This window comes from Heterodontus francisci, chromosome 1 (genome assembly GCF_036365525.1).
Source record: "Heterodontus francisci isolate sHetFra1 chromosome 1, sHetFra1.hap1, whole genome shotgun sequence".
In the NCBI taxonomy this organism is placed as follows: domain Eukaryota; kingdom Metazoa; phylum Chordata; class Chondrichthyes; order Heterodontiformes; family Heterodontidae; genus Heterodontus; species Heterodontus francisci.
In genome coordinates this window covers 200,947,335-200,970,147 of record NC_090371.1, presented here as the reverse complement: position 1 = coordinate 200,970,147, position 22,813 = coordinate 200,947,335, and the positions used below count along the sequence as shown (strand labels likewise).

The 22,813-nt window shown below is 44.0% G+C and overlaps 1 protein-coding gene across 1 annotated transcript in view; it reads left to right on the top strand.

Moving 5' to 3' along the window:
* afap1 (actin filament associated protein 1) overlaps positions 1–22,813 on the top strand; it is a 331,909-nt gene that overhangs the window by 275,207 nt on the left and 33,889 nt on the right. Inside the window, exons 11-12 of the mRNA XM_068040149.1 lie at positions 9,176–9,321; positions 12,158–12,275. Coding sequence (XP_067896250.1) covers positions 9,176–9,321; positions 12,158–12,275 — 264 coding nt within the window. The remainder of the gene's footprint in view (positions 1–9,175; positions 9,322–12,157; positions 12,276–22,813) is intronic.

Below are 22,813 nucleotides of genomic sequence, written 5' to 3'. Positions count from 1 at the left end.
CGTACGCTTCTTGCAAAGATATAACATAAAGAAAGTCATTCATTTAACTGCAGTCAAATTATAATAAAATTACATGTGTTTTAAAGTAAACTATTGATAGCCAAAACTAGGTAGAAATAGTGCAATTTTAGTTATATTATTACTACAGGTTATTTTCATTAATAGAGATTTATTTTATAAAAGCTGCCCATGAAGATTTTTGTTAGTTGTATCCAGTTTTTACTGAGTGAAGTTTTGCGAGTAATCACTTTTAAAAAGAAATCTTGATTTGTTGCATTATATTGCTGACTGCTTACCGCCAAGCGATGTGTTCACTGGCTAAACCTGCATTTTTGGAATTTCAGTGTGACTTCCCACTTCCTTATTTAAATCTGCAGGATGATATTGCTGCTTCTCCTCTTACAACTTCATTGAGGCTGTTTCCTCGAGGTTGCCTTGTATTGATTTTCCTTTGTAAAACTGTGACCAGATGAACACCCTTCTTTAATTTATACTTTGCAACAAAAAAATTAGACAGCACCTTAAAGCACTATTCTAGTTTTCATTTTCAATATCAATGGAAAACACTGCAGCAGCACAGTAGCTTGCTAAGCAGCATTCAGAATATGCATTTAAGCACAAATCTTCTAAATTGTCATACCAGTTGAGCATGCTTTACCCGTACTGCTACATAAATGTATTATGCTAACATGATCAGTACAACAAATCAAACTTTTCAGTAATAACAATCAATACAATAGAATCATTTTTCTTGCCATTCAGCAAGGATGTTCATGTAAGAACAAATGTAAAGTGAGTTCGTGCTCAAAAATCTTCTAAGTTAATTTGTCTGTGCAACAAATATAGAAGCGCTTAAAGAACTGAAGCTTTGTTCACCACAAAGCATTTACAGGGCAATTATGATACAAGTGTTTAAAATTATGAAATGATGGGACAAGGTAGATAGAAGCATTATATTTCGAGTAGTTGAAGGGTCTAGAACAAGAGGCCACAGTTACAAGATAATGTAAGATATTTACAACAGGCACTGAGAAAAGTTTCTTTCCACAGAGAACTGTGAGGCTCAGGAATTCACTTCCAGGGCTAGTGGATGAGGCAGAAACTATATCAACTTTCAAAATTTGATTGGATAGATGCATGAAGGGAAATGGGAACAGAATGGGTAAATGTGATTCAGATTGTGGAGGGTAAATGCCGAAACACAATGGTTGGGTCAAATGCCCTGTTTCCCTGTTTTAACTTTTATGTACCTGTACATAAAAGAAAAAGAATCTGAAAGCTACACATTTCAGAATGACAAGCCAGGACTTCAAAAAGATAAAGGGTGGAACTTTCAGTTTTGGTAGACACATGGAATGGACGATATCAGATCAATTATACACCCAACCCAATGGTCCTTTCCACTAAAATTACCAAAGTTCAAAGGCCTGACAAATATGTCTTACCAAAGATTAGTTAATATCTATTATCTGGTGGGACTACCATCCAGCTCTTTTTTTTGTGTGTGTGTGCATGTGTTTTGTTTAATAGCGGTTTTTGCGCTGTATTGAACTGCAGCACACTGACCTGTTATTGAACTGTGCCATCCAGTGGTCACAACCAAAGATTGCAAATGTGCATCCTTTGAAAATACTGAGCCAAGATTATTATTGCACTATCCAGCAATGAGTAGGGTTGCCAACTCTTTAGGATTGTCCTGGTGTCTCCAGGAGTTAAAGATTTATCTCCAAAACATTGGTGCAAGCAACCCAGGAGAAAAACCATAGAAGCTTTAAAAGAAATTGTGCGTTTTTTAAATTTTCTTTCAAAATATTGGAGATGGGTAAGAAAGGCTGTTTGACTAATAGACAAGAATCATCCAGTTGGATGATGAAGACTCCGCTCGCTTTCCAGTTATTGGTGGATGGGTGCGCACAGTCAGGATGGACGTGTCCTAGTGGTGAGAGGCCAAATGAGTTGGCAGCCCAAGCAGTGAGGAGTGTGCACACGAGATAGCAATAGGTAGTATAATTTTCTGTTGTTGAAAGGAAGGTAGAAGTTTAGAGAGCAGTTGAAGAAAATGGACTTTAAATAAAGGAGAGAAAAGGGCCAGCAAAATATCAGTGGCTGATGAGATACAAATTTCTCATGAGTATCAAAGGAAAAGAAAAGACTTGCATTTATGTTGCACTCTTCACAACCTCACAACACTGCAAGGCATTTCATAGCTTCATTTAGAATTCAGGGCCAGGAGCAGCAGTAACGTTTGGTGCACACGGATATTGGATCCGTAACTCAACAACATCATTTTGACCATGGATCTTTTGTTCAAAGTTAATAAGTTTTTACAAATTATGTATAATTTGTTTAGTTTCTTCTATAATGGTCCATGTGAATTCCAAAATGTCAAACTGCACCACAGAGATCAAACCTAAAGTAAATAAATAGCTCCTCCTTTATTCATAGCAACTGAAATATATTTACAACTTCTGATTGCAGGATTGTAGTTGGAGACTAAGTGAATTAAGCAATAAATCATATGCCATGCTTTCTTTGGCATATGGTTACAGAGCAAAACAAAAATTCTGGAATGAACCTTAGTGATGCATTCAGAAGGATTCAGGGAATTGAGCATATTGTAGTAGTTGTAATGAGTGCTTGCTGTTTTCTAGGCTTTCTGTTGGTAATTCTTGCAAAAGTCCCGAGAAAAGAATAAGTTTGACAATTAACAAACGTGCTGTAAAAGTTTATGAAGAACCAAAGAATGGAAATACCTAACTCTTAATGACTTTAAAGATTGTAAAATGGGTTAAAAGTAAGCAGTAAAGATGAAGAATTGAAAGCAGCTCCAGTTTTTCCTGTGTTTTACGGCGAGAGACTGGAATACAATCCCTTAATCCTAGTGACTAAGTTCATGCACAAGGATAGTTATGATGAAACTGTTTTAAAGCACTGTAAGGGACAGTCAGAAATCTCGCTAACAGAAGACAGAAGTTCAAGAGAAAGCCTTATCTGTATGGATGAGGCAGTCATGATGTGGATTTAAACCTTAGTGGATTTGCATATAAAATAAAGAAAAAATTTGCATTTATATAAGGCTTTCATATCCTCAGGTCACCCTAAAGTACTCCACAGCCAATGGATTACTTTTGAAGTATAGTTACTGTTATTAGGCAAACATGGCAGCCAGTTTGCACTCAGCAAAGTTCCACTAACAGCAATGAGATAAATGACTAGTTAATCTATTTATTGATGTCAGCTGAGGGATAGATGTTGACCAGGACGCCAAGAGAACTCCCCCGTTCCTCATCAAATAATGCTGTGGGATCTTTTGCACACACTTGAATGGGCAGATGGGCCCTGGTTTAAATTCTTATCCAAAAATGGTACCTTTTACAACCCTTGATATTGCTCTGAAGTGTCAGTTTAGATTATTTGCTCAGATCTTGCAGTTGGGATTAAGTGGGCTAAAATCTTGAATAAATGATTTGGAAAGTCAGTTGTGGCACAATTTACAGTTCCTCAATCTGTGTCAAGGAGCAGAAAGCAGATATGTGATTATGTACCTGCAAATTACTCAACCTGAGGGACTGATCATACCAATCAACACTGGCGATCTATTGAGCTCACCTCAAGAACAGTGACGGGAGATAATTTACCAACTCCTATAGTTTCCACTAACAGGGAACATTGAAAGGCTGATCAGGAAACAGGTAGTAATAATTGGTCAGTGAATCAACCTAGATTATCCTCATCTTCGGTTACAGATCAGTTTGCCTCCCTGGTCTTTTCGCCAGAGAATGCAGAATAGTATCAGAACCAAAGAAAAAAATCAAAAATGGATAGAATTGTGAGTGTTTTATTTTAGAAAATTCGCATTCCTGCCATTGACACTAAGGGCAGGACTTTTAGGTCCTGATGGAGGTGAATTCGGAGGCGGATGAGCACGAATATAAGCGCCGACCACCGGTGATTTTGTTCAGGAGGGGAGAGGGCAGCATGCAGCAACCTGCCCGATTCCAATAATAAGCCAATTGATTTTGTTAACAATCTCGTCAGCTTGTCCAGGGCAGTTTGGAGGCCGCACAGGTTGCATGATGTATCAAGAGCAGGCCAGGTGGAAGGAGGCCACATCACAGTATGGGAGTCAGTCGTAGCCATTCCATACAATTAGTTGGGCCCATAAAAGGGGCACTCAGTCAGTCATTGGCACACAGGTGCCATTGGGTGAGCAGAGTTAGAGGAGCAGCTGTATATGTGTGCTCGGGCAGTGGAGGGGGTCATCACCCTCCTGGGATCGTGGGGCCTCAGTTTCCAGGGGGGGTTGCGGGGAGGCGGCCAGTAAACATTGTGAGTGCAGCTGACCACAAGCAAGGCAACGTTTCTCCTTATCTGAGGAAGGATGTTCTTGCTATGGAGGGAGTGCAGTGAAGGTTCACCAGACTGATTCCTGGGATGACAGGATTGACGTATGAAGAGAGATTGGGTCGATTAGGCTTGTATTCACTAGAGTTCAGAAGAATGAGAGGGGATCACATAGAAACCTACAAAATTCTAACAGGACTGGACAGACTAGATGCAGGAAAGATGTTCCTGATGGCGGGGGAGTCCAGGACCAGGGGTCACAATCTAAGGTTAAGGGGTAAGCCATTTAGGACTGAGATGAGGAGGGATTTCTTCACCCAGAGAGTGGTGAACCTGTGGAATTCTCTACCGCAGAAAGCAGTTGAGGCCAAATCATTAACTATATTCAAGAAAGAGTTAGATATAATTCTTAGGGCTAAAGGGATATGGGAGAAAGCGGGAACAGGGTACTGAGTTTGGACAATTAGCCATGATCATATTGAATGGCGGTGCAAGCTCAAAGGGCCGAATGGCCTACTCCTCCTATTTTCTATGTTTCTATGTTCTAACATCTGGACATGGGATTAAGAAGATAGTGATGAGTAGTGATGAGGATCAACGTTCTCAGGAGTAGCTGCAGAGCCCTGGGCATGAGGAAGGTAGAGGAGAGGAACAGGGGGTAGGAAGGCAACAAGGCCAGACCCTTAGCAGTGAGTGTACCGCTGAAGAAGTAGCTACCTGGACATGTCAGAGTATCAGTGCCGCAGGAGAATGTGCCTGTCTAAGCAGATGGTCACTGAGATTTGTGCCCTTGTTGGGGAAGACCTCACGCCTCACAGCACTGTCACAGCTTGCCATGCCATGCCAGTAACTGTCAAAGTCACTGTGGCCTTGAAGTCCTTTGTCGTGGACCTTGGTGGCATGTCTCCAGTGCCATTGCACCATTGCATTTCGCAGGTTACTGACGCTCTACTTGCAAGAACTGTGCAGTTCATAAAATTTAAAATAGATGGGGCCTCGTAGGCACAAAGGGCAGTGGGATTTGACTCTTTGGCTGGATTCCCACAGATGCAGGGCATCATCGATTGCATTCAATTGACCATCAAGGTGCTAAGTGAGCAGCCACTGAAATTAATCAGCAGCAAGAGCTTCCACTCTCTAAGCATTCAGCTGTTCTGCGATCACAACAAGTGTGTTTTATGTGTGTGTGCACTCACTATCCTGGCAGCTGCCACAACGCCTTCATCCTGTGGCATTCTAGGGTTCCACTGCTCTTCATGCCACACCCAAAATTAGTGCTTGGATGCTGGCGGACAAGGGAAATCCCTTGAAGAGGTGACTACTCACCTCTTTCTTACCCCGAGACGGATCCACAGAGTCGTTACAACTGAAGCCATCTGCATACAAGGATCTCCACCATCGAGCAAGCCATTGGCTTCTGAAGATGCGGTTCCAGTGCCTGAATCAGTCAGATGGTGCCCAGCAGTACAGTCCTGTAAAGATCTCATGCATGATGGTAGTGTGCTGAGCTCTCCATAACATGGCCCTCCAGAGAGGTGTGAACCTTGAAGAGGGTGACACGGTAGAACGACACAGCTCATCAGAGAAGGAGGAAGATGCAGATTTGAATGGTGCCCCTGCTGAGCAGGGAGATGGCCTGGGCTGGCTGAGGAGTAAAAGCTCCCATTAGGATGGCATCAATGCCAGGGAGCATTTGATCCAGGCACATTTCAACTGAGCGCTACTAAACCAGCCGAACTGCATACTCAGGCACTCAGTGTGATCTGCCGGTGAGAGCATTTCCATTGAAGACACAACCTTCGTTAGATCCACACGTACCACTGATGCTTGGTGCACATCTGTCCAGCAGTCTCACCATCCCCATTCAGAGACAATTGCTTCCTTTCACCACTTAATTTCTTTCTTCCAGTTTCGGCATTAAAGAATGGAAGCTCTCACATCTGAAGTCATGTGTCATCATTTACAGTATTAGCAAAAAGTAACATTTACAAGTGAAATAAACCCCAATGAACCACTCAGTGCTCTGACCAATGTGGTGGGCTCCACTGTCGGCTACTTCTACACAGTGCTGCCTTTGTGGCCTTGGATGAGGTGGATGCTTGCTGTTTAGATGCCCATGGCAGTCGTCCTCATCATGGAGGTGCCAGTAGGGGCACCTCTGGAGGCTGCTGCACTGGCATCAATACAGGGGTAACCTCCGTCACTGGGTCCTGCTGCAGAGATGGTCCCTCAGTCAGAGGGGCCAAAGAGGCTGATGATGATGATGGCGCGCTGTGTGGGGTGGCACCCTCGTCCTCATCGATGACAGCCTCAGTTCTTGGATGGTACTCTGGACCACTGAAGGGGGCCATGAGCTCGGGTGCAACCAGCATCCACTCCATGCATCTTTGTGCCATCAGCGCCACTGACCGGTCCACGCTACTGAGCGTGCCAAGCATTCTATGAATGTCAGTGTGCTATTCCCACATCTACTCCAAGTGCTGCCGCATTTGGCTCTCCATGAGGTTGGCCACTCTCTCAATGGAGGGGCTTATGTGTTCAAAACCCTGAGCCATTGTGGTGCATATGAATGGACTCCTCTTTTCTCAGCCTCTGACATTTGGGCACACATTTCTGACTGCTGGTCAAAGTGGAGTCTCCTTTCTTGTGATTCCCAAGGCCCTGCGTCTGCACCCAGCTGTACTCATCCATCTCACAGCTGCCTCTGCCTCTCTCATCTCTTCCTGCTCACTAGTGCCATGGTCTTCACCCAGTAACCGACATGAGGATCCACCATTGTGTGTGTATCTGCACTGGTGGCGGGTGCGCTTGAATGATGTGACAGTGCTTGGTCTGCTGTTTTGGATGCCCGAGAGGCTCCCAGTGATGCAGCTGTACCTTCGCGTCCCCCTCCAAACTGATTGTGTGGGAGACATAAGGAGATCATGAGAACGCACCTGTGACAACAAATGCCTCTGCCGTGCTGAGGCTTCCCAATGCAGCTGAGTCTTTGGCATTTGGTTGGACGGGGAGGAGTGCACCCAATCCCTTCATCTACAGATCTCAATATTTTTTCATCCTCTCCTCCAGATATTCCCATCTGTCAGTCGTCCACTTCATCATGCAGGGACACCCTGATGACCTCCATCACTGCCTCCTCCTCCTGTGCGACTCTCTCCCTGGTGTGCCGTCTTCTCCTGCAATGAGAAAAGAGAGAGTAAGGCACTGCTGGCCTTTCTGAATGATGCCAGTGGCTCATTTACATAAGAAGCTGTGTGTATCAGTGCTGCCAGGATCTCAACAGTGCTAGGGCTTTGATTTTTGCTGACATGTCAGTAATTCCCCTGGGCACACATTTCTCCAATGTTCAGGGGCACCATGCACCCCAGGCTGCTCAGCAGGTGAGTCTGGTGGAGGCTGCAGAGCTGAAAGCTTGTCATCTGGGTCTCGTGTTGCACTCACTTTGCCAGAATGAAGAAGGTCATCAAAACTCTTGTGGCACTGCACTGAATTCCTCCACACTTTGGCTGCTCACTACTTCTGTGACCTGCGGTCAGCTTTGTTTGGCTGGGTTGCCTTCTGCCACCCTCTGAAAACAAGACCTCCTTCCTCTCTCTCTCAGTCCCCAGCAGTACCACAAGGGCTGAATCTGTGAAGCATGGGGCAGGCCAGTCCAGGGTGCCGGCCTTTGTTTCTCCTCCTGTTGAACTGGAACTTGCATACTGAATCAAAATGGCTGCCAGAGTAATGGTTGCCATGATGCCTTTAAATCACGCCTGCACTTTACAAGTCCTGCCTTCATTCCGCACTTGCTGCTGCTAATTGGCCGCTAAATCTGCCCTCCAGCTAATTAGCAGCAGACATTGGGGAAAATTGCAGCATGTGACTACTTCCCCCTGGTGTGGGGCCAGGACCCAGAAATGGTTGGGTTCCCTACCCAGAGGAAAAATCCTGCCCTAAGTTTTGCTCACCCATCACCTTTGAGCTTATTGACCTATATTGGCTGCCTGTCCTTCAAAGCACCATATTGAAGGTCTTCAACTGTGTCTTTAAATCCATCTGTGGCCTTGCCCTACCCTATCTCTGCAACTTCCTCCTCACCTACATCTCCTCGCCTACCTTTTGGGTTCTCCCACTCAGAACTATTGTGCATTCATTCTGCCCTTTGTCCCACCAGCGATCACAAACACTAACTTAAACACTGCTTTCTGAAACTCTCTCCCTAAATCCATCTACCTCTTCACTTCATTCCCCACCTTTAAAAACATTCTCAACACCATCTTTTCGACCAGTCTTTCAGTCATTTCTTTTAATTCTTGCACAATGACTTGGTATCTGCTCCTTTATCTCTCTCTTACTTCACTGCGAAACCCCGCCTCCCCCCCCCCCCCCCCCCATGCCCCGCTGCCACCATGTAACATGCTTTCTGACCATTATTTTTACATTAAATACATTATATAAGTCATTGCTGTTTCCATGTGATGGCATGTCAGCAGGTTAATGTCGTACGATTCACTCCATACAACCAAACTAAATGGCACATAATTGGGGCAAAAGTGTTCGTATTTTTCTATCACATTTCATTTAAATTTGGGAGTTGTAAATTTACTTTAAATTATTCCTCTTGATATTCTACTGAAAGTCTGCATATTTTCAAAGCTGTAAATGCTAAATAGCACTCTTAAGGCATTACCTGAAGGGACAAAGTCACCATAGTAAAATGTGCTCACGGATTGATGATCTATATATATAGAATTATAAATGTATCTTTTAAACCCCAGTAAAATGGATTACATTGGTCATGCCTTTATTGATAAGCTACCACTAAACGTGCAACATTTTGTTTCTGCAGACCTCTTCAGGAGAGGAGCTGGGTAGGTGGCTAGGTGTTTTACTCGCTGAAACTGGTTCTTCCACAGACCCAGCAGCCCTACACTATGATTACATTGATGTAGAAACAACTTCAAGTGTTATACAGACCGCAAAACAGTGCTTCAAGTAAGAATTTATTTTAGTCATAGATAATTGACTTTTGTTAAAATATAAAAAATGAAACAAAGATATCAATCACTTCTTATTTTGTAAATTTGGACAGCTTTTTAGATACAATTGTATGTATTCCCCATTTTTCTTGATTTTCATGACACTGTGGTAAATACGTCTGTTTAAGATATTTACAGAACAGTGGTCAGAGTATGAGGTACTTGTACTGTTTAATGCTATGTTATAGTGAGCCCTTGGAGATGGTGCAGTGGAAATGTACCAGAATGAGACCAGGGATGAAAGACTTGACTTATGTGGAGAGACTGGGGAAACTGGGATTATTCTTCTAAGAATAGGTTAACGGGAGGTGTTGTTACAGTCCAGTGAGGAGGGGTCGAAGGGCTTCCCTCTTTTCCCTCTCCTTGTTTGACCACAACAGGTTTAATTCTTAAAGTGGATGTACTGGCCAATTCAGTAGATGTTTGATTACTTACTTGCTATGATCATAACAAGGACCGATCGGACAGGTTTTCTTGAGTTAACAAAGAAAGAGGTTAACTTTATTGTACCTAAACCGAACTAATAAAAATAATTAACAACGCGTCAACTTTTACTCACACACACAAATAGGTGACAGAGTAGGGAAAGGTAGATTGGTTGAGTTAGAGTCCATAGAGAAAAAGGGATATACAGTTTGTGGGGTTTGGTGATTTGGCTGGCTTCTAGTTGAATTTGGTGGTCCTGAGGCTTTTAGTTTGAAGAGGTAGATGATTGGTTCAGTGGATCTCTTGGAGACAACGATGCGGATGATTACCTCCAACTGGGGTTCTGATTGTAGCCGAAGTATGCAAAGGTGGCCAGTCAACAGGCAGGGTTTGAAAGCTTTCAGGCTGGAATGGAGAGAGATAGAGAGAGAGATTGGGTCTGCACGTGTCAGAGTCCAGTTTCTTCTCTCTGTGGCAGAAAGATACAAGCTTAAAACCACAGATGAGGAGGGGCTTGTCACATGACAGTCACTCAGTCATTCAAACATAGCAGTTAGCAGTATTTCTCTCTTTCTAAAAAAGCACAGGTAGTTCCTTTAAACTTCCTGGCTCTTGGTTCTTGCTGGGGCATGAGCAGACATTTCGTCTCCCTCCTCACAGGCCTTGCAATGTAAATTAGGTAGCCATCTTAAGCTGCCAGCAAAGTCATCCTTTTAGCTGGTCTTTTTAAAATGCCTTTAAAAAAAAAATTCAGATCTCCAGTCAGTAGATTAAAGAAAGTTATCATTCAACAAAGCATATTGGCGTAACAATGTTAAGAGGTGTTCAAAATTATGAGGGGCTTTGAAACAGTAAATAAAGAGAAAGTGTTTCCACTGGCGGTGGATTGGTAGCCAGAGGATGCAGATTTAACTTAATTGGCACAAGAACCAGAAGGGTGATGACTTTTTTTATGCAGCAAGGTATGATGACCGGAAATGCATTGCCTGAAAAGGTGATTGAAACAGATTCAATAGTAACTTTGAAAAGGGCATTGAATACTGGAAAAAGAAAAGAAAATGTAAGGCTAAGGTGGAAGGGTGGGACTTATTGAATAGCTCTTACAAAGAGCTGGCACAGTGGGCTAAATGACCTCCTTCTCTGCTATGACCCATAGATATCTTTTAAGTATTGCAATCCATTAATTATAAATTATTTATGCACAAGCAAGTACAAAACACAGAACCACTGTTATCAAAGCAAATAACAGTTTGAATTTAAGACTGAACTGATTAAGTAAAAGCTGAATTTTATTTAGAATTTTTCCTGATTTTTATACTTTACAGTATAGAGCACATATATAACAAGGAATTAATAACGCACTACATGCAGCAGGTAATGTATCAGCCATATAAATGTATGAATCCTAATAGTACAATATTACACACTGCACCAGAAATGTACTATGCCACTGTGTAGTCAGTTGCTGTTTTCCATCTTGGATTCCTCATGTGATGAGTTCTCAATTTAACAATACCACTGGGAATACAGGCAAGACTGTTTGCAGTAGGGAAATATGGATGGCCAATTATCCCAGTCTGTTATCATCCACTTCCTAGCTCAGTTCACAGAAGCATTGGTAGAACAGTGAAGGAAAGTCACTTATATCCCTTCTCTGGCACACTTGGTGCAGACCAGGGAGAAAAACAGCAGTCTACCTTAAAAAGAACAAATAAAATCCTTGCTGGTACTCCGGATGAGGTGACCTCGCAGTCTAAGTGTTGAGTTACACCTGCCAGCAACTTCTTTAGCTGACTCCAGCGAGCAGTCAGTGGAAATTCTTTGATTTCCTTATCAGTAGTAGGTGCGTACATTATCAGAAATGCATCTCAAATGTCCACAGGTCAGAAAAAACCAATACTCCTGAAAGAGGATGCCCACACTGAGGTTCCAGGTCATCTCCCAAAAACATTTTAGAGCCTGGCCTATTTGCTTCCTTTATAAAGGATATAAATTAGAAAAAAGTTTATAAATCATTGGTAGACCGCTTTTGAACCAACTAAGAGACAGACATGCCTTATTTCACTAGCTATACTATCACATGGTGGGTTTCCTGCCCTGGGAGACCCTTTTTCCTTGGCCACATTCCCTCTGTTGTGGATGATCATGTTTGGGCTTTGCGTAGCCTGTGCCCTAATTAAGACTCCATAGAAACTGTCAGGAAAGACCGAGATCCAGCATATCCAGGTTCCAACTTAATTTCTTCCCCTTCTGCCACACTTCCACTGGATTTACAGTGGGAGGACTTCAGAAGAGTCATTCATTTTCACCCCAAAATGCTTAACGTAAGTATTCATCATTTGCCAATCATTTTTTTTCCCTTTCAGTTTATTACACAGACGGTCGATATCTCCAAATAGATATGGTGGCAACATGGCTAATGGATATGCATGTCCTCGTGGAGTCTCTCTTCATTATGATGATGTACCTTGCCTAAATGGAACAGTAAGGCATTTTAATTAGCATGGTATCCTTTTTATACATTATCAAAACCAATCAGTACAAAGAAATCAGTAAGGGAAATACAATAACACTGGAAAACAGTGAAGGTGCAATATTGTGGCTGAGACTTTCTTTTCTTAGATCCAGGTGACAATATTGACAAATTTTTAAGGCACAAATACAGTTTTCTTTTGTTCTTGCAAAAACTTGTAACTTGCAATTAACCTAGCAGAGCTTAAAAAGTGTGGTGGGGAAGATTTATTTATTTAGAGATACAGCACTGAAACAGGCCCTTCGGCCCACTGAGTCTGTGCCGACCAACAACCATCCATTTATACTAACCCTACAGTAATCCCATATTCCCTACCACCTATCTATGCTAGGGGCAATTTACAATGGCTAATTTACCTATCAACTGCAAGTCTTTGGCTTTGGGAGGAAACCGGAGCACCCGGCGAAAACCCACGCGGTCACAGGGAGAACTTGCAAACTCCGCACAGGCAGTACCCAGAATTGAACCCGGGTCCCTATGTCTTGCAATTTGCTTTATGTACAAGAGGAATACATGTAAAGATTAAACTGAAAAATAGATAATTTATGCAATATTATGATTTCAATATTAATTCTTAGTTCAAATAGAAAAAATAATTTGCCTAGGAGTGCCTAGAAAAAAATAATCTCAACAAGGAGTTCACTCACACCATAAACAAAGAGAGCAAAGATGGTTAACTATAAGTACAGGCTAATTAGGTTTTGCCAACCCTCTGTGAATCTTGTTAAATAAGTGAATGCACAGAATCACTAAAAAGTCAACCACAATTTTGTGACAAAGCGCTGCAAAGACTAATAGAATAGTTGTTACAGTTGTTGAGAGCATTAAAGGCTTTTAGATTTTGCAGTTGTACATTGAAATCATTCTGTGCGATTTATATCCCATAACCTTATAGTATAGTGGCTGTCTGTGAACCATCTGAATTGAACTGACAGCTGTAGAGTATTTTAAGCAGCACACTGGTTGATAATGTCATCTTTCTCCAGCATTTAATGCTTCAGTTACGCTCAGAGATGATACAGCAGCATTCAGAATCCATTTTAGATGATGTTTGTAAAACATGGGTGCTTTTAGTGCGGTGGTTCTGAATTGTATTTGTTATTTGGTACTTGTTACTGGAGGGAGGAAGACCAAATCTTTTAAAACGTTAGTGTCATGAACAAACATTCTTCCCCAGTGCACTGGTCTTTATACATTCAAAGCCATCTAAAAAACATTCTTTGAGTTTGAACCTAAATTTGAATACTAAACCGGCAGTTTCTTCAGCACTGAATCGAGTAGGTTTTGAACATTGTGCTTCTGCAAATTGTTGTTATCCTTGTTATTAATGCCAACACTAACCCAACAGATGGAATTGTTGCCAAATTTAATTTTGGTAAAATGTTATATTTTGACTCATGATTCAAATACTGAAGGCATGAATAAACAAAAGAAACAGTTTCATGAATTATGCTAATACTAGGATGGAGGATGCAAAAAGGATGTAAGCCTTGTTCTCTTAGCATTTTTTGCTTTGGCTATATTAACAGTAGTGCAATATCTTTGATAATTTGTAGGCATTTCATTTCATCTGCATGTCTTGGCTTCTAACAGCTGAAGCTTGTTCTATATTGTATATCGCAGGAACAAGAGGTTTTCACTAGTACGCCTTGGTATGAGGAGGTTCATGGTGACAGCACTGACGTGTACGACAACGTTCCACCACCAAAACCAATTGCCCGCAAGTCGCAACCACTTGGGGTCCAGAGTAGGCTTTCCACTGAGAAACTATCCTCTAAAAATAACAAAGCCCTTGCCTCTTCACCTCTGTCTTCCACGCGGTCTATGACTAATAAAACTAACACCTCTGCTGTGGAAAAGGGAGCAGTCAAAACAACCTCACAGGTACTTCTGTAATCCACGAATTGTAGATTACACTCACTCTCTCTGTGGCATTTTCATGTATGCATTTCCAAAAACAAATCAGTGCCCTTTTTCCAGGCAAAGTATTAACCACCCAAGTCTCTAAATAGGGATTTTCAGCCTGATTGCACTGTGTTACCTGTTCTAAAAACTTAGGGGGTGAATTTCGGAGAGGGTCCTTTTGCTTGTTCACCATAACTTTGACAGAAGAGCTGTGGAACCTGCCGAGAAATAGCGAAAAAGGGCAATTATGCTGGTCATCTGATAGTTACATGACTCTTCTACTGAATTTACAGCAGATCGCGGGAGATCTCCCACAGAAATTCATCCCCTATCTATGTAAATTAGTATTTTAGATGTTAAGAAAATGGTTTGGAATAGCGTTACCCTAATTTTAAAGCTTTACAGAACTTTAGTAGCTCTTTGGGGAACTGGCGGTTCAAATCATTCCAACTTCATTGCCCTTGGGATTTTATGGTTCTGTTTCCAGCATGAGGCAACTACTTTGAATAATCTCTAGTTACACCGTATGTTTCCATATGTGTTCTAGTGAACTGGGAACTGATTCAATTCCATACAGCACAGAACTCTGTTCTGAAGTAGAAATAAAGCAAGGGCCGCCCTCTGCTGGTTTTCTACCTACACTACAACAATGTCTGGCATTCGTTCAACCTCCACATACAACTAAGATTTGCTGTCAGCCATGGGAAGGACATAAATCACACAGGATGTTGTCCTTTTTAAGACTTTCATGTATTGTATATCACTCTTGGTTATACTATCTCTCCCCACCCACTTAGTTTTATATGAGGGCTTTTTCTGGGTCATTGCCTCAGTTCTTTTTTTCTCATTCTCAGCAGCAGTTTTCGCGGACTCCCATTTCGGAAGAAGTACAGGCTGATTTTCATGGCCTTCACTGAGCAAGAGCAGGGTGGTACAACTCTGAAAATCATTGGGCTAAAATTACTGCCCAATTTTCACTCCCAGGCTGCCCGCTACCATTTTGTTTAGAGTCTGCACAAGAGCGGAGTGGGCACCCACCTATTTTAGGCTGGAGCCTATTTATAATATCCTATAACGTATATCGGACTCTGACACAATTTGGAGGTACCAAAAGATGGATGACATGCTCTGCCCCATTGGTAGTAGGTGTAGTGCAGCCTCACCAGCCCACGTTAAATGCCGCCCACTGATGGTGACATCATTCCCACCGGCTGAGAGTTGGGGCATGCAAATGGGGCCCGGAAGTTAAAATCATCCGGGCCTCATGCTTTGGGAGACCAGATTGTACATTCCTTCTTCTTGATTCCCACCCCAAGTTAAAATTGGCCCTTGACAGAAAACTGGTGGATTTATCATTTATGTAAAAAGCCAAGCACCACAACATATGTTTCATTCATAGAGATTAGCGTCCATGTAATTTGAGCAGAATATTCTATCCAGAACCTGCATGCAGTATATTCCTGATTCTGATGGCATGACCATTTGGCTCGTATTGTAGTCACCTCGACTAGGTTAGATAACAGAATTGGGGAAGATTGTCAGATCAAGGTGGCTGCATGTAGTATGATCTCAAAGGGCAACATCCCATGGAGAGGAAATCCATCATCTTATGGTGGGAGTTTATCATTGCCTCATGGTTAGATATTGTGGCATTATTTAACAGTGACATTTCTCAAATCAGCAGCAATATATTTAGTCATAACTCTGTATCGTTTTCAAAATAATGAGTAATTTAGTTTGACTGAATCCAGTACTGTTCCTGAAGCAATTTATCTTGTTTTCTCTTTCATTTTACAAGAGTGAGAAACAAAGTGGACTGGAAGTAAATTTTTAAAAATCAATGTAAAGATTATTTCAGTTCAGTCAGATTTAGGGTTGACGTTGAATTTTACTTTCTGAAAGGATGGGTGGAATTTAATTCCTCCCTTGGGAGCGGGCTGGAAGGTGGCTGGGGTGGGGGGGGGGGGTGGGGGATTGGGGGGGGGAATTGAATCGGGAGGAAAGGTGGGGAGTGGAGTGCCTGTCATCTTTCCGACTACCCCCCGCCCCCGATTAAGTTTTACATTATTTCAATCGTGATACTGGGCAGAATTTTGTGCAGGCAGTAGGGTCCAGGAAGGCAAGGGGAACCCAGTCTCGGCCGTTTGGGAGACCCCTGACTGTATTTAATGGCGCTCAGGCAGTTAACTGCCTGGCGCCCGGGTCCCCGTCCCTTTAAGGATGGGGCTGGCGCCCTCCAAAGTTGCCTGCCAATCAGAGGCCAGCAGCTCAGTGGTCCCGGCAGCGCCACCGGGAGCAGTGGCCACTGCTAGGACTGCAAGTAGGCTTGGCACCAGGAGCAGCGCTGGAATCGTGGACTGGAGGTGTGGGGTTGGCTTGAGGGGGGCCAGTCAGGCAAACCCAGGTGAGGGATGGGGGTTGTAGGCTGTTGAGGGTGATGGATGCCTTTGCCACTGGAGGCCCTCCATGAGCCACAGATTGCCCATAGAGGAGGCCATCCCCCAACCAGTCCATAGGGAGGCCGCCTGGTGTTATTGGGCGGCCTCTCCATGTAGTGGAGAGCCTCCACAACCCCCCCCCCCACCCCCCACCTTCCCTCGCTAGTTAAATGCCCGCAGCAGTGGGGTGAGACCCAGAAGTGGCCATTAGTTTGGCTACTTAAGGGCCTCAGTTGACCTTCGAGGATGGCCTTCCCCGCCCCAGACCTAATCAGGGAGGGATTGGGGGCGGCGGGGGGGGGAGCTGGAAAGACAACGGGCACTCCACCCCCCACCTTCCCTCCCAATTCAATGCCCCCCCCCCCCACCGCATTCCAGCCCGCTCCTGAGGGGGGAGTTAAATTCCACCCATCCTTTCAGAAAGTAAAATTCAAGGTGAACCTACATCTGACTGAACCGAAATAATCTTTACATTGATTATTAAAAATGTACTTATAGTCCACTTTGTTTTTCACTTTTAAAGGTTTCTCTGGGCCTTGCCAAGTAGGGTTGGTAGATGACCTGCTCCTGGACTGCTGCCACTCTGAGTCGTCCCCCAGGATATACTGAAGAGTGATCCAGAGACAATTCTTTTCCTGAGTTCCCCTTCCTTTAGCGAGCACGTTCATCATCTTATAGTGACAAGCCTGAGATCAAAGATAAATGCAAAATGTAATCTATAAGCCTAATAATATTCCTGCATCATTTTTTTAATATTACAGTTTGACAACACTGAGCTGCTTCCCGTAATTCACCCCAGCCTCTCCCTGCTATAGCACAACAAGACATTGCCTCTACAATGTGTTGCTCCATATAGCAATACTAAATACATTTTGTCAGTGCTATGGAGAGTGTCGTAACAGCATTGGCAAAAACATTTTGGGCAATGCCATCTGGTCACTGAGGTAAATTTCCATCTTCACCAACTCTGGTGCAGACCCTCCCATATTAGGAGATCCTGAACATGCCCCTGTGATTTTATATCTATTTATTTCTAAAACTTCAGGTGATGTATTCAATTTGATTATTAGTATTGTGGATACAGCTATTGAACTCTCCTGTAAGATGAACTGTGTAGAATTTGACTCTGGATTATATCAATGTTACCTCAAAATGCAATCAAAAGAAATTGGCTCAGATCTGCAAAATGTATATTGGTAATGCAGATTCTGGGCTTATTACAATGTATAACAGTCTCCAGCCATTATACGAAAAGGTTCACTGTAAATTGCATCATCCAGCATTGGAAGAAGCTGGTGTTGCCAGTTTTATATCAGTCTGGGTGATTCAGAAAGATTCCAGTGACCAGAGGGTAAGTTGATGAGGAAGAATAAATTTCTTTCAGTGTCTCAGGGCTCCAAGCAGTCCTGATAACAGTGTCCAGACAAAAAGGCAAAGCCACACAAGCAGAATTTGTATGGCCTCCTCCGAGCCACCCAATCATACATCAGTGGTAGAAACTATAAGAAGAAATATCCTTGTGAGGAAATTTGTGGGAAAGCCTGTCGACTTCTGGTAAAACATCCTGTGGTCAAATGCATTTTTTAAAACAAAAACCACTTGACCTCCTCCAGTCTCTGTTACCAACCAAAAAAATTCCTCAACTTCTGTGGTTGCAGATTGAATTCAGCTATTGGGGTAGTTCATTTCAGCACTGGCAATATGGGTAGAGACGCCTATATATACGTTCTGTAAAACCACATAATCCCACCTGCAACAAACCTGTTGGAAAAGGCAGTAAACATTCCAGAAATGTATTGTAGTTATCACGCATTTCCTATAAAAGGAGGGAGGCCAGTTTGCTGTAATAAGGGAGATTGTGAGGCCTCCCACCCAGCAAAAATGAGGCAGTCGCACCACAGAAATGGGAAATGGTGGGATATGGCTTACTTTATGCATGACCAACGCAATGGGCAGGACTTTTGGCACACACCGCGGCTGGGATCAGAGGTGGAAGGGGCCAAAAATGAGTCCCGCTGGCCAGCATGCCAGTTCCCTGGCTCCATACCACCTCTGGGTCATTTTTGCATGTTGCGGGTAGCTAATTTGGCTTGTGAGGGCCTATTCAAGGGCAATTAAAGGAGGCTGACTGGGTTCTAATCAGCCTCCAGGTTCCTGCACTGGCGGGGGGCCAGCTGAGATGCCTCCAGCTTTGAGAGCCCACCCACCGCCCTTAATTGGACAGTGAACCTGTCTCCAGGACAATTAAGTGGCGCACTCGTGAAAAGCACAATGAGTGTCTGTTTCTTGCCCCAGAGAGAAAATCCAACCATATATTCCCATGTACCGACTCCTGGGTGGCCAGGGAGCCTGCCTGACTCAGGCAGTGGCTGGAATTTAACGTCCCACCCTCACCCCCAGGAGCAGGCTAAGAGGCGTGGGGAGTGTAAAATTTTGTGGGAGTTGGGTGTTACCCACTAAGGGCCTCTTCCCACCACCACTGCTATTTTACCTACGGCAGACAGGCACTGTGGCACCTGAGAAGGCTGCCTACTAATACCTGGCAGCCTCCTTGCAGGCTTGCAGGCTGTGGGAGGACCCCCCCCCCGCTGCAGCACGGGCTGCCCTCGCTAAAACAACCCCCCCCCCCACCACCCTACTGTCCAACCCCCTCACCGATTGTCCCTGGCATGGGCCGAGACCCACTTACCTTCTCGGAGGCCAATGACAATGGTCCTCCTGCCTGGGTGCAATCCCAGCAATAGCCACCACTCCCGATGGTGCTACTGGGCCTGAAGAACTGCCAGCCCTCAGATTGGCCAGCAGCTCTTGGAGGTGGGACTTCCTGCCTCAGAGGGGCGTAAACCCCGAATGAAACTAATTAAGGGTCTGAGCCATGCAAAATAGGAGCGTAGCTTCCGGGCCCGGCAGAGGCAGACCCGCCCCCCCAGTTTTCCAGATGGTGGGCGGGGCCACCACCTCACTGTTAAATTCTGGTCGGTGTGAGCTTATAATATGCAAATTCTTTGATGTACCTCATATCCCAATTGGCATTTGAGGACTCAACTGGGTGGAACATAAGTCTTGCACACTTCACCCAGTAACAGCTGGCAGTCCAGCTGAAGAGGAGTCCAGTAGGTTCAGTTTTTATTACGTTTTCCTTCACGGTGTGTGCACTAGGGTCCTATTTATGTCATAGAACCCCCAATTTTCATATAGTAATGAAACTCCCACCTGATTCAGGCAAGCATTTGGGCTGCCGAGTCGGAAGTCCCAGGAAATATGGTGGCAGAGCAGGAATGCATGGGTAATGTCACCACAGCTATTTTAACTCCGGCACCGCACTGTTTCTGCTGGGTGGGCAGAGCTAAAATCAGACCTGTTACATTGCCAGTCAATCACAATGATGTCAGACCTACGTTACATGACAGCACAGAAAATCCAAGCGATAGCCCATCAGATGAAAGTCTTAGATACTGGGGGCAAATAGGAATTAAACTCCCTGACCCCCACCACTGAGCAAGAAACGGAAACCCAGTGGGAAAATACAGAAAGCAGAAAGCAGTGGATAAAAGCAACCATTAGCACACCATTAACATACCGTTTGCCTTTGTACCGTGACCTTCTGGCCAGTTATTCTCTGTGACCTTGTCCTATCTACATCTTCTCTTTTGTTATCTCTTGCCCCACCCCCGCTTTACTTGCTTAAAACCTTTTACATTTCTGATATCTGCCAGTTCTGATGAAGGGTCACTGACCTGAAACGTTAACTCTGCTTCTCTCTCCACGGATGCTGCCAGACCTGCTGAGTATTTCCAGCATTTCTTGTTTGCGTTTCAGAAAGCAGTAGATTTCTGATAGTGGACAGAAGTGCTCACAGCCAAACAAACAATGTCCATCCATTAAGCAATAGATCCCATCCCCACCCTCGGTCCGAGTAAGCCTGGCCCTCCCTCTCCCACTGGGTAAGATTTTGACCTCCGCCCTCCCTGCTCCTCCCTCCCTGCCCCTCCTCCCCCCAATGGCTGCATTTCTTATTCCAAACCATTTGATTACTGACAATCCTGTCCCCCAATCTCCCCACTGACTGCAGTTCAGCCCTTAGGTCACCCAACCCCACTTAATTTCCCCTTTAGTTCCCCAACTGCACATTCCATCCACCAGACCCACCCTTTCCCATCAACTGTGTTTCTCCTCCTCCAGTGGCTGGTTATTCCATGCCTGAATTCCACTAACTTTGCTGATCTGAATTTCCCCTCCTCAACATTCCTTTTCTTGCCTCTTCCTCTTTCCCTTCCTCTCCCCTCCCCTCTCCTCTCCTCTGACTACTTTCCTTCTATAGTTTTCTCCCCCCTTTCCTTTCTCTCTTTTCCCTCACTGTCAGTCTCTGTCTCAGTAGAGGAAGGCAGGTAGTGCAGGAGTTCCCTGTGGCCATCCCCCTCTCTAACAGATATGTCGCTTTGGATATTGTTGGGGGAGATGGCTCAGGGGAAAGCAGCAAGAGCCAAGTTCAAGAACCATAGGTGGCTATAATGATAGGGGATTCAATCGTAAGGGGAACAGACAGGTGTTTCTGCGGCTGCAAAAAAGACTCCTGGATGGTATGTTGCCTCCCTGGGGTTAGGGTCAAGGATATCTCTGAGCGGCTGCAGGGCATTCTGAGGGGGGAGGACGAGCAGCCAGTTGTCGTGGTACATATCAGGACCAACAACATAGGTTTAAAAAAAAAGGGATGCGGTCCTACAAGCTGAATATAGGGAGATAGAACATAAATTAAAAATAGAACCTCAAAGGTAGTAATCTCAGGATTACTAACAGTGCCACGTGCTAGCGAGAGCGGAGATAGCAGGATATATCAGATGAATGGAGAAATGGTGTAGGGGGGAGGGATTCAGATTCCTGGGACATCGGGATCAGTTCTGGGGAAGGTGGGACCAGTACAAGCTGGGCGGGTTGCAGATGGGCAGGACCGGGACCAATTTCCTCGGGGGGAGTTGGGGTGTTTGCTAGTGCTGTCGGGGAGGGTTTAAACTAGAATGGCAGGGGGATGGGAATCTGAGCAGGGAGACAGAGGAGGGGGAAACGAGGATAGAAATGAAAGACAGAAAGGTAAGAAGCAAAAGTGGAAGGTAGAGAAAACAAGGGTGAGAAACAAATGGAGCCATAGTGCAAAATAAAGCTAAGATGACTAACGATGTTAAAAAGACAAGTCTAAAGGCATTGTGTATTAATGCGCGGAGCATTTGCAATAAGGTAGATGAATTAACAGGGCAAATAGATATAAACGGTTATGATATAGTTGCGATTACGGAGAAATGGCTGCAGGGTGACCAAGAATGGGAACTGAACATCAGGGATATTCAACATTTAGGAAGGACAGGCAAAAAGAGAAAGGAGGTGGAGTAGCATTGTTAGTAAAGGAGGAAATCAATGCAATAGTGAGGAAGGATATTGGCTCGAAAAATCATGATGTGGAATCTGTATGGGTGGAGCTAAGAAACACCAAGGGGCAGAAAACATTGGTGGACGTTGTCTATAGGCCCCCAAACAGTAGTGGGGATGTAAGGGATGGCATTAAACAGGAAATTAGAGACGCATGCAATCAGGGTACAACTGCAATCATGGGTGACTTTCATCTACATATAGATTGGTCAAACCAAATTAGCAATAACACTGTGGAGGAGGATTTCCTGGAGTGTGTACGTGACCGTTTTTTGGACCAATACGTTGAGGAACCAACTAGAGAACAGGCTATCCTGTACTGGGTAGTGTGCAATGAGAAAGGATTAATTCACAGTCTTGTTGTGCGGGGTCCCTTGGGGAGGAGCGACCATAACATGATAGAATTCTTCATTAAGATGGAGAGTGAAGTAGTTGAATCTGAAACTAGGGTCCTGAATCTAAATAAAGGAAACTACAAAGGTATGAGGCACGAGTTGTCTATGGTAGATGGGGAACATTACTAAAAAGGTTGACGGTGGATAGGCAATGGATAATATTTAAAGAACGTGTGCATGAATTACAATAATTATTCATTCCTGTCTGGCGCAAAAGTATTAGATCCAAAGAGGAGTCATATAAAATTGCCAGAAAAAGCAGCAAGTCTGAGGTATGGGAGCAGTTTAGAATTCAGCAAAGGAGGACAAAGAAGTTTATTAAGCGGGAGA